The sequence below is a fragment of the Phalaenopsis equestris genome, unplaced genomic scaffold (genome assembly GCF_001263595.1).
Source record: "Phalaenopsis equestris unplaced genomic scaffold, ASM126359v1 Scaffold000002, whole genome shotgun sequence".
In the NCBI taxonomy this organism is placed as follows: Eukaryota; Viridiplantae; Streptophyta; class Magnoliopsida; order Asparagales; family Orchidaceae; genus Phalaenopsis; species Phalaenopsis equestris.
The window spans coordinates 64,419,708-64,434,085 of NW_018164444.1; the positions used below are offsets into that span (position 1 = coordinate 64,419,708).

General features: G+C 36.1%; 2 protein-coding genes across 2 annotated transcripts in view; both read right to left on the reverse strand.

Annotated features, from left to right (window-relative positions):
- Positions 1 to 2,990: 2,990 nt before the first annotated feature.
- On the reverse strand, positions 2,991 to 4,320 carry LOC110030302 (protein PLANT CADMIUM RESISTANCE 3-like). Its single transcript, XM_020732949.1, has 4 exons — positions 3,875 to 4,320; positions 3,723 to 3,794; positions 3,409 to 3,621; positions 2,991 to 3,291 (listed from the first exon to the last, which is right to left on the reverse strand). Exons 1-4 carry the CDS (start codon positions 4,020 to 4,022, stop codon positions 3,212 to 3,214), a joined length of 513 nt encoding a protein of 170 aa, XP_020588608.1. The 5' UTR covers positions 4,023 to 4,320; the 3' UTR covers positions 2,991 to 3,211.
- Positions 4,321 to 8,501: 4,181 nt separating this feature from the next.
- Positions 8,502 to 14,378, reverse strand: part of LOC110030294 (alcohol dehydrogenase-like 6) — a 40,465-nt gene continuing 34,588 nt past the window's right edge. The window contains exons 8-10 of the mRNA XM_020732939.1: positions 9,243 to 9,338; positions 8,991 to 9,152; positions 8,502 to 8,693 (exon numbers count right to left, since the gene is read on the reverse strand). Coding sequence (XP_020588598.1) covers positions 8,577 to 8,693; positions 8,991 to 9,152; positions 9,243 to 9,338 — 375 coding nt within the window. The 3' untranslated portion in view covers positions 8,502 to 8,576. The remainder of the gene's footprint in view (positions 8,694 to 8,990; positions 9,153 to 9,242; positions 9,339 to 14,378) is intronic.

Here is a 14,378-nt window from a genome sequence, read left to right on the forward strand (position 1 = left end):
AAGAGTTGGCATTAGATATGTAAATATATAGGAATTGCTGGACATGAAAGTAAACGCCCCTAAGAAAAAGGCAGTCTAATGATAGTGAGTGATGGAAGCTGTCGGTTGCTTTTAATTTGTATTGAAGCGAACGACCTTTCCGCAAAACCAAGTGCCACATTTATATTGTATGATTTAAAGAAGACAAAAAAATATATCTTTGAAAATCTAATTTGGATCAGGCTTAATCCTCTCCTCTTTAGAGGAGTTTTTCCTGGAGTTGTCACGTTATGTTTCGTTGTACTAATTATTGTGCAAAACTTGTGGAAAATGAAACCACAGTAAATAATTAAACATGATGAGATTTATATGATTCTACATAAATCTTCTTGCATCCACATGGAGGGGTTTTTCCATTATCGACTCCACACAAATATTAATTATAATCTTTTCTAAAATTAAGAGAAGATTCAAACATGCATATAAGAAATATTTTTAAAAAATGGACATGTAATTAGATCTTCTCTAACTAGGCAACTCAATATCAATCTTTCTAATATATGTGTTTCCTAATATACAATCATTAGATTTAATACTTTTCATAACAATCTTCACCTCATCTCTCACTTCAGATAAGTGGGAGATGACCAAAATGATCCAACATGAAAACGATTGCACCAAGATGATTGCCTGTGTACCCCCCTCTTGGAGAGTCAGGTCTTATGTAATTCTTCAAAATGCTCGAATGAATAATCAAGCATGAGCTTGGATGTTCAACAAACTCTTACAGTAGATGAACTTTTGGACTGGTAGTACCTTTGTGAGCATGTTGACTAGATTCTCCTTCGTATCTATCTTCTTTAATGGAACATTATCGTCAATCAAGCCCGAAGCTGTTACCTCACATCACTATGCTTGGTACGGGCAGGATGAATTGAATTTGTGGCAAGAATATCATACTTATGTCTATTACAAAACACAATTAGAGAATCTTGATTATCTCCCAAGTCATCAATCAACACTACATACATATTGTTTCCTTAATGACTTTCATGCCTGCCACTCAATCTCCGTAGTAGACAAATCAAAAGTAGACAGAAGAACTGATCTCCAACCAATTGGATTTTTCGCCAAAATGAATGAATTGTCAATCGTAGACCAATATCTATCCATATCACATGCATAGTGTGAATCAATGTCACATATACACAAATAACAATAGATGATTGTTATTCAAAAAATAAGCCGACAACAACTACATTCTTCATTTATCTCAAAATATTCTTCACTGCTTGGAAATGAATCCTTCTTGGATCATGCAAAAGCTTGCTAACCACTAAATACTTGTGCAATTCCTCGCTAGTAAACACTATGACAAACATCAGACTATCCCTTACACTAACCGTTCACATTTTTTTTATTTCATGATTATCTTTAGGACATTAATATGAACTTTATTTAAAGCGAGATACAATGGGTTTACTAGAGCCAAATCTTTAAAGTTGCATTTCCCCTTAGAATTTTTATGCCAATAATTCTATGAGCTTCACTCAACTCTTTCATCTCAAAATATTTGGATAGTTACTTTTTTTAATCATCTCAACTTTAATTTGACTGGTAGATATGATTAACATGCCAATAATATATAGAAGCAAGTTGATGAACTCACAACCTACAGCATCTTAGAATATGCATCATAATCAAATCGGCTCCTCTTTTACTTCTGTCGTGGTGATTGTCTTAACCCATACAAGGATTTGTTAGTCCGTAAATCAAGTCTTTTGAGGCTTCATATCAAAATAATTGTAACATATAAATCTCCTCTTGTAATTTCCAATGTAGAAAAGCTTAAAACACTAAACGTAATGAGGACAATTCCGTTGTTAGATACAAAGCTAGGCTAGTTGCTTAAAAAATAATAACGACACATTTAATCTTGTTGCCAAAATTTTTACTCTTCAGGTTTTTATCACCATTGTTGTCACCGATAACTGGTCTATTCTTCAGTTGGATGTTTCTAATGTGTTTGTTCATGGTCATTTAACTAACATTGTCTATATGGAGCAACACATTAGTTTCAACGACCATACGAATCCTCACTGTGAGTGTCACCTCAAGAAAGTTTTCTATGGTCTCAAAAAACCCTCAGAATGTGCTTTTCCAATCTCACAAACTATCTCAAGTAATCAAATTTTAGTTTTAGTAATGATGACTCACTTTTATTTTGTTATCATCATAATACTATTCACAATTATCTTCTTATTTATGTTGATGATATTCTCTTCACCAGGAATCCTCAAGAAAACATCCATCTCATTCTTCAAAAACTTTAACAGCAATTTAAAATTTCGGCTTACCCATCAACATGGTAACCTTGTGTTGAAAGCTTATGTTGACTCTGATCAGGCTAAAGATTCGTCGGATCACAAGCCCGCCACAGATTATATTTTTCTTGGTTCAACTCTTATTTATTGGTATGTTAAAAAACACCAAATTGTAGCTCGCTTCTCAATTGAAATCGAGCACCGTGCCAACGCTATGGCTACTATCAACATTATTTGGCTACATCTATTTCGATAGCTGTTGTGTATTAGTAAAATGATATTGGTCTTCCTATCTGTTACCTATGCATTTCCTTATCCATATTTTTATTTTCTTTCTTCCTGGGGGCTTTTGATCTGCCACTCCAAGAAGCTAAAAGATCTTCAAAATATATATTACAAAGATTTAAAAAAAAAATAAATTAATTTTTTTTATTTAGTTCAAAGTTAAATCAAATTAGCAAGTGTAAAATTCTGCTCAATTTAAGAATATTGAATTATATTTCTAATTAGGCTAGCCAAAATTAAATTTAATCCTTAATAATCTCAATTTTTGGTAAAATTATAAGAAAAAAAAAAGAAAGATTTAAAAATTAAAAAGATGAGATTTTCTTCCATAATATGAAAACTTCGGTGGTAAATATGTATATAAAAAAGGTATTAGATATGTAAATATATAAAAATTGGGTGGTATGCATATATAATAATATACAAGAGCCCATTCTCAAATAATATACAAAGGCATCCATTAATTCTCACACACACATAAATCAGTATACAACATTATTATATATGTAGTCTTCTCGGAAACTATAGGCTAAGTGATAAATGACCAGATAACTAGCTGCGACACAAGACAAGAACCAGACATGGACGAAAACTCAATCAAAACGGGAGAAAAAATTAGTTTATCAACGCATCATTCCTCCTTGCACCGGTGGAGGCTGCACCATCTGGACACCCTGCATCCTCTCCATGTTCCCATGCCATCCTGCAAATATCCCAAATCCAATCAAATCTCCATCCAAATAAATAGATTTATAACGTTTTTACCGAGAATTTATGTGAAAACAGGGGTACAGAGTGAAGAGGAAGGATCAAGATATACCTAAGCTCATGTCAAATCCGCGATTCTGTAGCTCACGATAAGCCTGGCAGAGAGCACATGCTTCGCAGCAGCAGTGAACAAGACAATCATTACAGGGGCTTTCAGGAAGCGCGTACAGTGCGCGCAATTTCGAGCGATAGGCACATGAATATAAGCACTGGCACCCTGTAATTGCAGCGATCAACACGTACAGCGCTCCAGCCGTCCCGCACGCTTCAAAATTATAAAACAAATAATCAATATCGATCACTCGTTAAATCTTGGGGAAAAAATAGATCAACAGATCGATCGATGGAGCTTGGTTGATCGTTTACCTGTTGACCCGCGATCAGCTATCTCTGCAATCCGGCCGAAGGTGATGCAGGGGCAACAGAAAGTCAGGCAACCTGACATTGAAATCAAAACAGGATTCAGAAATCTTGAAAGTGAAAACTGACTAGTGTAGAATGAGGGGTTATAGGATTACAGCTGCTACAATCGTCGAAGCAATCACAGAGGCCGGTGGACCATTGAGCTGGAGCTTGAGGCGGGAAGCCGGGCATTGGCATCGGAGGAGCACCGGCCGGAAAACCGGTGGCCATTGGAGGGGCATAATTGGGCTTAAAATCCGCCATTGAATTGGGATTTGTTGTTGGTGAAGAAAGATAAGAGGAGGAAGATGCTGGTGAGACGTCTAGCTTGAGAGCTTCTTCTCCTCCGGCCTCTCTATTTCTCTGTATATAAAGATAAGGGGATTGAAGTGTTCTTCCCTGCTCATGTGGGATTTGACTGAGTCGCAGGGAGGGAAAAAATGGTTGTTTTGCAAATTGCGTGGATCATATGGTCGCGACTGCAAGAATTCTATACAAACAATCTGTTATTCGAGCAAAATATCCACATAGGGTGTAAGACAGCCGAACTTTAACTCTAAGAGCCGGCTAAGAGAAGAAATTGTACTAATTTAAGATTATATTATAATAAAATAACAAATACAATTAGTAATTATAAGAAAAATAAAATTTTTTTATGTATTTATATTTAATACCAAAATTTTGATTTTAACGTTTATAACACGTAATTGTTTCGTATTACACAAGTAATTATAGTGTTATTATTAACTTTTTTAAATTGAAATACCCTCTTTCATGCATAAGTTGTGTAGTATAAATATAAAAATTAAGATTTAGATGTGTAAATAGATAGAAACGGTAAGGTGTGCATGTAAATTTCCTGAAGCCCTTCTAATTGGGATTTGCGCTCATTTATTATAGCTCAAGGACCATTTTGGGGCGTAATATTAAAAAATTGTGTTTTACAACTTGACCCAACTAAATACAGTGATTGTCAGAAAATTGTGATCTTATATTAAAAGAAAAAAAAAAGTAAGATTGTCACTGCAACTTTTGAATAACAGTTATTTGTGCAACAACTTCAAAACTATTTCTTCAAATAATTGCAGCTCCTCGAAAAATATCATAAGTCTAATATTCTTGCGCCTATTTTTGAGCTAAAACGACCGTCCTAAATTTTTCGAGTTATTATTATTATTATTATTATTATTATTGTACGTTTCAAGAATTTAAACTGACCAAATATGATTTTTCACATAATTTTAATAATTAAAACATCAAATCATTATTAAAAAATCATTTTCTTTACCAATTTTTCTAACACAAAACACTTCAAAAACAGCTCTATCATTTTTAATTACTATATTTTCCATCTCAAACCATCACGTTTGCATAAAAAATTCGCACTAATTAATTGTTATTTGACCCTCGTTAGGTTAGCTGGGCTAAGTCAACGAAATTTGGCATTACATAACTTGTGGGGGCGTAATTTGTAGGAGAATATTATATATTGATTATTTTCTCACAAATTTAATAATAAAATGCACTTGCTCAGTTGGTGAATGATAGAAGCTTCAAACTTTATCACGCGGTATTATTATTTATTGAATTTAAGAAATTGATGAGGAGCATTCTTAAAGAGTTCGTCAACGAGCGTGCTCTTCCAATACTGAAGGATTCAATGGTTGAAACTTTATGAGTGCAAGACATTTTAAACGTGTCGAGTTTTGAGCGAGGTCAGATTTAGCTCATGATCGGCTCATTTAAAATTGATTGTGAATAGTGTGTTCAAGCTCGGCTTGATTTGCATATTATTGTTCCTGTTCAGCTCATTTTAAGCTTGAAATTGACTCGTTTAAATTAATAAAAAAAAAAGCAAAATCTAGGATTAGAACCTGCACCGCTTGTGTAGTTGAGGCAGAACCACGTGACCATACAATCTATTATGATTTAAACTTTGATATAAACATTTATATGATATAATATTATATAAATAATATATATACCTACTTTATTTTGAGCTAAAAATTTATCCTTGTTTGGGTTATTTACTTAACGAACAATTCGAACACGAGCTTTTGATAGCCCTACACACCACACAATTCTTATATATTTATATATCTAACAACTAAACTTTCATATCTACATGCATAACAATCAAACTCTTAACATTATATTAAAAATACCACTCTTTTTAAACTTCCTAAAAAATGAAATTCACCATTTTTATGTATAAATTTATAAGGCCAAAACATTATAAATTTAACTATCAACTTTTAGGTGTTGCTCCTAAGAAAAATTATGTATGCAAGTTTTTCATGATATTTTAAAATTGATTGGGGACAAATCTAATATATTTTAAAATTTTGGAAGATATTTTTTAATATAATGCTGAAATTATCAAAATTATTTTTTGTCAATGAAACATATAGTTGGTTAAATGATGAAGACGATCGACATGCGCTTGTCTGCGTCTTTAATCTCCATGTAAAATGGAAAGAATTATAAGCTAAACTATGAAGGAATAGACATAAATGTAAATACGAATTCATGAATTAGAGAGTAGAGACATTATTCATAAGCTTAATTGAAAGACAAAAAATTAAGTTTAGGAGAACAACCCTTAGGAACCTATATGTGAGAGCTACTAAGCTCTAACCCTACATTGCTCTCCAAGGAAATTAGTCAAGATATTACATAATTTAAGTTTACATTTACTACAAAGCAAAGCCATTAATAAACTTTTTTGCACCGCTAGTTGTAATGGAGGTATCGTGTAACACATCATTTATTCAAGGCATGTTTGATTTCGGTCATGTTATATTTAATAAATGTAGAGTGTCATAAAAATAACCATACGAGACGCTTATTATTATCTTGTATGTTACATACCCTACAAAGAAGGTAACTAAAGAACAATCATACAATCTTATTGAATTTCTCCTTTTCATGGACATCACTTGCCCGAATGGGATGGGAGTAATTTTGCTAGGTTGTCTTCATGATGATTGATATTTTTCCTTAGTGCTCTTAGTCTTTGCCAGCACATGAGCAATTACCATAATCAAATTTTGTTTGAGCACTTCAATATGGTACTACAACATGCCCGGTTGTTGATTATGCAGTAAATCAAGCATGCCGACATATGGAAAACCCAACACAAGAAAATTTTATACTAATTAAATAGATACTTAGGCACTAGGGACAATAACATATGGTCTTCTCTCACCAAAGAAAATTTGCAGCTATAGACATTCTAATTCCGACTAGACAACATATTTGACTAATTGATGCTTTATCAGGGGCTATCACAGCTACTTGGGCAACACTCTAGTCTAATGGAATATTCACAAGAAAACGGTGGCAGCGATCATCTATTGAGGCGAAATACCGCATCCTCTAAGTAATTGTTACATAAATACTTTGGCTACGAAGACTTCTTCAGTCAATTAGAGTCTTAATAACACATCTATCCCAACTTACTGTGATAACACTTCTACACTAGCCATAACTACAAATCCCATTTTCTAGCCCAAACTAAACACATTGAAATAAACTTTCATTTTATTCGGGACCACACCTGAGTCAAAGTTATCATAGTTTACTACGCAACGAAAAAAATTTGCGTACGATAAACGTATGCAGCGCTACGTGCGATTTTGAGGTTATATGGAGAGTATAAGAGGGTTATACCCGTGTTATAACTCATTGTAACCTCTATGTAACCAAGTATAACCTACTTATAACCTACAAATAAGTTTCGTGCTTCTGTTATCATATATTAAGAATTGATTAGTAGGTTACAAGTAAATTACAGAAGATTATACCGTAGATATAATCACGTTATACCCTTCATATAACCTTGAAATAGTACGCAGCGCTGCGTACGTCTATCATACACAAATTTTTTCCCTATGCAACATAGGATCAAATGGCATATATATTTTCCAAAAGTCAAGAATGGCATCGCAAAAGATTCATCTTCAAATAGCAACCTACCATAAAACCATAGCATTACCTTCCACATTATCAGCAACCATCACAATACAAGACACCAACATTATGCGTTCAATTAAGAAAAAACTATTCAACTGAGCTGACATATTCTATTTTTAGCATAGTACAAACCAAAAATATTAACATTTTTATCATCTCAAATGTTTTACCATGCAATAATAATAATAATAAGATAAATTCTTAAATATTTCATCATCTACAGTAGTTGTCAGTGTTTCTCAAATTCTAAACATTCGGAAGAAGCCTTCAAGCAAACAGCGAAGCACGTGGAAGTGGAACCACTCCACTCCAAAATTCATGCATGACCAAGCTTGAGAATAAGATTTAATAATCAGACATATATATATATATATAATTAGATAATATTTAAACTTTACACATCAAAAAACCTATTTAGTGAACACACCTTTTCATGTAGATATTCTGATATGATTATATCATTAAAGTATTACATAAATAAATATAATAAATGAAATTGTATGCATCATCTCCATAAACAAGACACCAACAAAGCCAATATCATTAAATTCTCAAAATATCATAGCAAGTATTTCACTGTTCAGCATCATCATTAGCTTTAATCAAACTATTTCGTTTGTTTAATGAATTAATAAAGCCGGCAGGGCAGTAATACAACTAAACGATCGATCTTCATAATCCTAGGCCTCAGAATTATAAAATAAAGAACCGACCCAAAAAATGCGCACAGATCAATAAAATATTCCACCACAGTCAAACATGTTCCGATCAGCAAAAGATATAATCCAATAAACTGATTCCAACTTAGTATTGGAACCTTCAGTACATTGAATTTAAATTTAATTATTTTTGCATGTGAATAACACATCGCAAACACTTGCCTTCTTTCATTAGATTGAAAGCTTCATTGATGTTGTCAATCATAATGTCGTGTGTGACTAAGCCTTCAAGATGAATTTCCTGTCAAAGCAAGTGGCATTATATCAGAAACTATTTTAGAGAAGGTATTTTACATACATACCACCAAATGCCTATATATTTACATATCAAACACATAAATTTTGATGTTTACATTTATACCGCCCAAATCTTTCATATCACATAAAAAATTCCACTTTTTAACTTTCGCAAAATGAAATATGAACCTTTCCGTGCATAGGACAGGTGGTATGTATGTAAATCTTCCTTTAAAAAAATTCCTAAATGGAGATCTTTTCATCCGAAAAATGACAATGATGAAAACAAGAAAATGCTCGCCTTGTCCATATATTTCTGGACCAATGATGGAAGATCTGTTTTTGGTCTCCATCCTCCAAAGAGAGAGCCCTTCAGAGTTTTTCCAGAAAGTAACTGCGCATAATGTAATGAAACTTCAGGATTTGATTTTGGCACCCCTAAAGTTACCGTTATTCCCCATGCCTGAAGAAATAACACCAAAATACGAGTCAAACATTATAAATAAAAACTCATTATGTGGCTTTAATGAAAATTGAACATTATGAACATTACATCCGAACACGATTGCAACGCAGTAGATACTGCTTTTGTATCACCAATGCATTCGAACGAGTAGTCTGCTCCTCCATCTGTCATACGTTTAATCACCTGCCATATCAGCATAACTAATTTCTTCAACTTTGTGCAAAAAAACTGAAGGGGAAATTGCATTCATAGTACTTGAAACATTGCTATTACACATCTAGCACCCTTTCATCAAATTTTCAAGTTCTCACTCAAATATCAAAATTAACAATAAACCCCAACCCATATTTTTTATTTTTATCAAATTGTCAGATGGATTGATCGTGCCAAGTGTTAATACATTGGTACGGTGGTTCAAAAAATCACATGAGTGCTAGTTTTGTCCATAGCAGTGTTTTGAGTGTTGTACGTGCAATTATTAAAAAGAAAGAGGAAGAAGAACAATGCTTATTCAGTTTAAAATAGTCTACAACATTTTTATGAAAAGCATCAAGTTTAAAATTGCTCCAATAAATTTGTGTTTTAAGAAAATGGGTGTAAGAAAGATTTTCCACAATGAATTTAAGCCAAACTAAAAGAGAAGTTGCGCAGGGAGCAAAAATAAATTCTATACAGAACCGATAGTTTCTGAGCCATGTAATAACGTTGACAGTTAAAAATAAAAAAAAAAAAGGAGAAAAAAAAAAAGAGAAGAAAAATCATTAAAATAAAATTCACGAAAAAATATTGAGTCCGAGAGAATAAAAAAAAACCTCTCTTAGATCACGAACGTAATTGTGTCCAAACTCTGGACACTAATTTCTCGCCGGGAACAACTGAATAACTAGCCCCTCACTTGTTTTGAGTGCTTGAAATTCAATTTAACTGCTCCACACGCATCACTTAAGCCCCTTATTTTGAAAAAAATTATTGTGTCAGGAGTCCTTGTTTTGAAACCGATCTCTTTTCATCATCCTTCCCAATTCGTAATTCCTCTCTAATTGTCTCATTTCCACCAGAGAATGTTGCAACCGGACTCCAGACGCAAATATTCGTACGGAGTCCAGTGAAAACTTGCCACATGGCAAGTGAACCCCACTGGAATGATTTTTAAAAATATGGGGCCTACTTACCACATGACAAGTTTTCACTGGACTTCGGATATAAAATTTTTTTCATTTCCACGCCAAAGCCTTCTCCATTATCGTTCCACACGACGAGAAATTATTACATACAGAGCACGTGCACAATGTTGGGTAATGTGGAGACTCGGTCTACCGAATTTAATTAGCTTCTTAATTAAGTATCTCACCTACCGCTCACCACACCCACCTACCACTCACCTGCCACATCCCACCTACCGCTCACCTACCTCCCACCTACCGCTCTCATGGTTTCTATAATAAATAGTCTCTTTTGAGTCTCTTTTGATTTAAAGGAAATGCAAGTCAAGCAAAGCCAAACAAGGTCAAACTAAGTTCTCTTGAGAGCTAAGAGAAAGAGAGAGAGAAAAAAATAGAGATTTTTTTGTAAACGTCGAGGCGTTCGACGGTGTAATTCCTCGAAGTAGTAAAATCCTTTGCAGCTCCGTGGACGTAGGCAATATTGCCGAACCACGTAAATCTGTGTGTCACTCTGGTGTTTTTCTCTGCGTGCAATTTTTCTCGTTCCATTTTTCGTTTTATTATCGTCGTTTTTCACAACAACTGATATCAGAGCTTTGATTTGGATCTAAGGAAGAACGATGGGCGGAGACGAAGTGATGACATCGGAGATCGAGAAGTTCAATGACACAGATTTTGCTCACTGAATGATGCAGATAGAAGACTACCTCTATGGGAAGAAACTTCATCTTCCGTTACTGGGAAAGCGACCAGAAAAGATGGATAAGAAGGAATGGAATCTGTTGGATCGACATGTTCTGAGGGTTATATGATTAACCCTGTCGAGATCAGTTGCCCACAACTTCATCAAGGAGATGACTACTGCAAATCTCATGGCGGTTTTATCAGATATGTATGAAAAATCATCGGCGAATAACAAGGTGCATTTGATGAAAAAATTATTCAACTTGAAGATGGTGGAAGATATGTTTGTTACTCAACACCTGAATGATTTCAACACTATCACAAATCAGTTGTCGTCTGTTGAAATTGATTTTGATGATGAGAAACGTGCGCTGATATTGTTGGCATCATTGTCAAATAGCTGCGAAGCCATGAGGATGACAGTTAACAGTTCTGCAGGTAAATCTAAGTTGAAATATGATGATATTCGTGATTTGATTTTGACTGAGGAGGTGCGCAGGAAAGATTCTGGCGAGACCTCGGGTTCGAGTTCGGCACTGATTGTTGATTCCATAGGGAGATCACAAGACAAAAACTCAAACTGTGGAAGATCAAAATCAAAGTCAGGTCAGCAGACAACTTGCTGGAATTGTGGCAAGACTGACCACATAAAAAGGAACTGCAGGAATCCTAAGAAGAAGGAGAACGATAACGCTAATGTTGTAACTGAAGAAATACAAGATGTAATATTTCTGACAGTTTACAGTTCTGTTGATGACTGGATACTGGATTCAGGGGATTCCTTCCATACATCTTCCCGTCAGGAGTTAATGCGAAATTATGTTGCAGGTAACTTCGGGAAGATACATCTGACTGATGGAAAAGCTCTAGACGTGGTGGGGATGAGAGATGTTGATATTGCAGTCCCTAACAAGAGCAAATGAACTATGCAAAAGGTTAGACACGTTCCTAAGTTAAAGAAAAACCTAAAACCGCATCTCTGTTGGGCAGCTCAATGAGGGTGGTCATTCAGTGGTGTTCTCAGATAGCACCTAGAAGATTATCAAAGGAGCATTAGTACTGGCAACGATCCCGGGCTAAGAACCCCGACACACTATATATGACTACAGGTTTACTCAGGAGTGGACACATGAGTCAGAGGTGCATGAGGAAGCAGAAGAAGGTCCATTTCCTGAAAAGTGGCAGAGCGCCAAAGGCAGGAAAACCGGATTTTGTACAGACAAATGGTGGAGAACCACAGAGTTATGAAGAAATCTTGCAATATGAGAATTCGAGCAAGTGGAAGTCAGGGAATCAGACTTGGGAGTTGACAAAACTTCTACCAAAGAAGAAGACATTGCACAACAAGTGGGTGTACCGAGGATATAACTCATGCAGTGGGAGTTGTAAGCAGATACAAGAGTAACCCAGGAAAGAGCTTGGTGGTACGAAACTACGTTGACGGTGATATGTTAACTGAGGGTGTTACTCGTGAGAAGCTGGAGTTGCGCTCAACTTCAACTGGTCTTCTGACATGAAGACAGCAGTTTCGAGTTGTAGAGGTAGAGGATATTATATTTGAGAAAAAAATTGGTACAACTAGTAGATGATGTAGCTAGTAGGTGATGCATTCAGTGTCTCGGTTTCCAAGTGAGAGAATTGTTAGGTAATAGAGGCCCGGTCCATCGAATTTAGTTAGTTTCTTAATTAAGTATCCCACCTACCGCTCACTTACCACACCTACCTACCACACAGTCCGCTGCCCTACCCCCCACCTACCGCTCTCATGGTTTCTATAAATAGTCTCTTTTGGTTTAAAGTAAATGCAAACCAAGCAAAGTCAAGCAAGACCAAACCAAGTCCTCTTGAGAGCTAAGAGAAAGAGATGAGAGAGAGAGAGAGAGAGAGAAGAAGAAAATAGAGATTTTCTTATAAACGTCGAGGCGCTCGACGGTGTAATTCCTCGAAGTAGTAAAATCCTCTGCAGCTCCGTGAACGTAGGAAATTTTGTCGAACCACGTAAATCTGTGCGTCGCTCTGGTGTTTTTTTTCTGCGTGTAATTTTTCTTGTTATATTTTTTGTTTTATTGCTGTTGTTTTTCACAACACAACACTACGTGCGAACTTCAGTAATATGCCGCTATATGTGCTATATCGGGCACACCTCTTGTAGAGATCATTGAAGTGAAACCACGGAGGTTATTGAGAGGGTAATTGGGGGTTATTGGAGCATTAATTCTAATAACGCCGCAATAACTTCTCGATAACCTCCACAGTTACACTTCGCAATAATCTCATAATAACACCCCAATACCCCTCAATAATCTCCACCCCTTGCATAACCACCGCAATAATCTCATAATAACACTCTAATAATCACCTCATTCTCACTTCAATAATAATTTCTCAGTTGCGTAAGTGCTAATAATTTCTCCCACACCGCCACACGACAGAGCCGCACGTCTCCACTGTTCCTTTCTCCCCGTACGTCTCCACCGTTCTTCCTGATCACACGACTTCTCTGAAGCCCTCGCCTTCATTCTTCCTCTCAATCGCCGCAACCTTTAGACGTCGTTGCCTCCAAATCGCACGCACATTGTTCCTCCGCTCTCCCTTCCCCTCTGATTTCGCACGCAAGTCTTCCCCTCATACTCATCTCTTCAGAAACAAGGAAGACAACAACAAAATTATGGCGAGTGAAGACCTCTGAAATTCTCATTGTTCCCCTCTGCTTTGTCCTTTTTCTCCAGTTTCAAACCCTCACAACATAGTTGAAGCCCTTATCACCTTCGTCTCAACGCCCTCGCCATTCCACACGATAGAACTGATGTCTTCGCCGCCTCCTTCCTGCCTCACGCGTGATCCAATTCTCTTTGCCCTAGCCCGCACGCCAAAGCCTCTTTCCTCTTCTCACTGGCTCCCTGCACCAAAACCCACACCAAAGACGCCTCTTCCAAACAAAGCCACTCATTCCTCTATGTCGAATCACTTTGATCCCCGCACCACACTTCACTGTCTGAGCTAACGAAACCGAGCCCCACTGTTTGGTCCTAGCCCTTCCCAAGATCTCTCACCAAAATCCCTTGCCGTTCTTCTTTATTGTTGAGAAAATTAGGGCGAAGAAAAACAGTAATCGACACAAATCCAGAAGAACACAGAGATTTAACGAGGTTCGGCAAAGATGCCTACGTCCTCGGGAGCAGAGCGGCGAGTTCCTTTCAATAATCAGAAAAAAGGTTACAGAATAGAGGATACCTCCTGGGGTTACTAACAGGCCTATTTATAACCCCAGGAGTAAACCTAGGCACAATATGTAATTACAACATTACCCCTGTACCAAACCGCGGGGCTTTGCCCCCGCACCCCAACCCACGTAACTTCCCAATTTGCACAGATT

Excerpts from the sequence above, each read along its gene's own strand:
- LOC110030302 (XM_020732949.1), bottom strand. The coding sequence starts at position 4,022 with ATGGCGGATTTTAAGCCCAATTATGCCCCTCCAATGGCCACCGGTTTT. Across the intron at positions 3,795-3,874 it reads CTTCGACGATTGTAGCAGCT|GTTGCCTGACTTTCTGTTGC; the intron begins GTAATCCTATAA and ends TTTCAATGTCAG. Across the intron at positions 3,292-3,408 it reads CGGATTTGACATGAGCTTAG|GATGGCATGGGAACATGGAG; the intron begins GTATATCTTGAT and ends GGATATTTGCAG.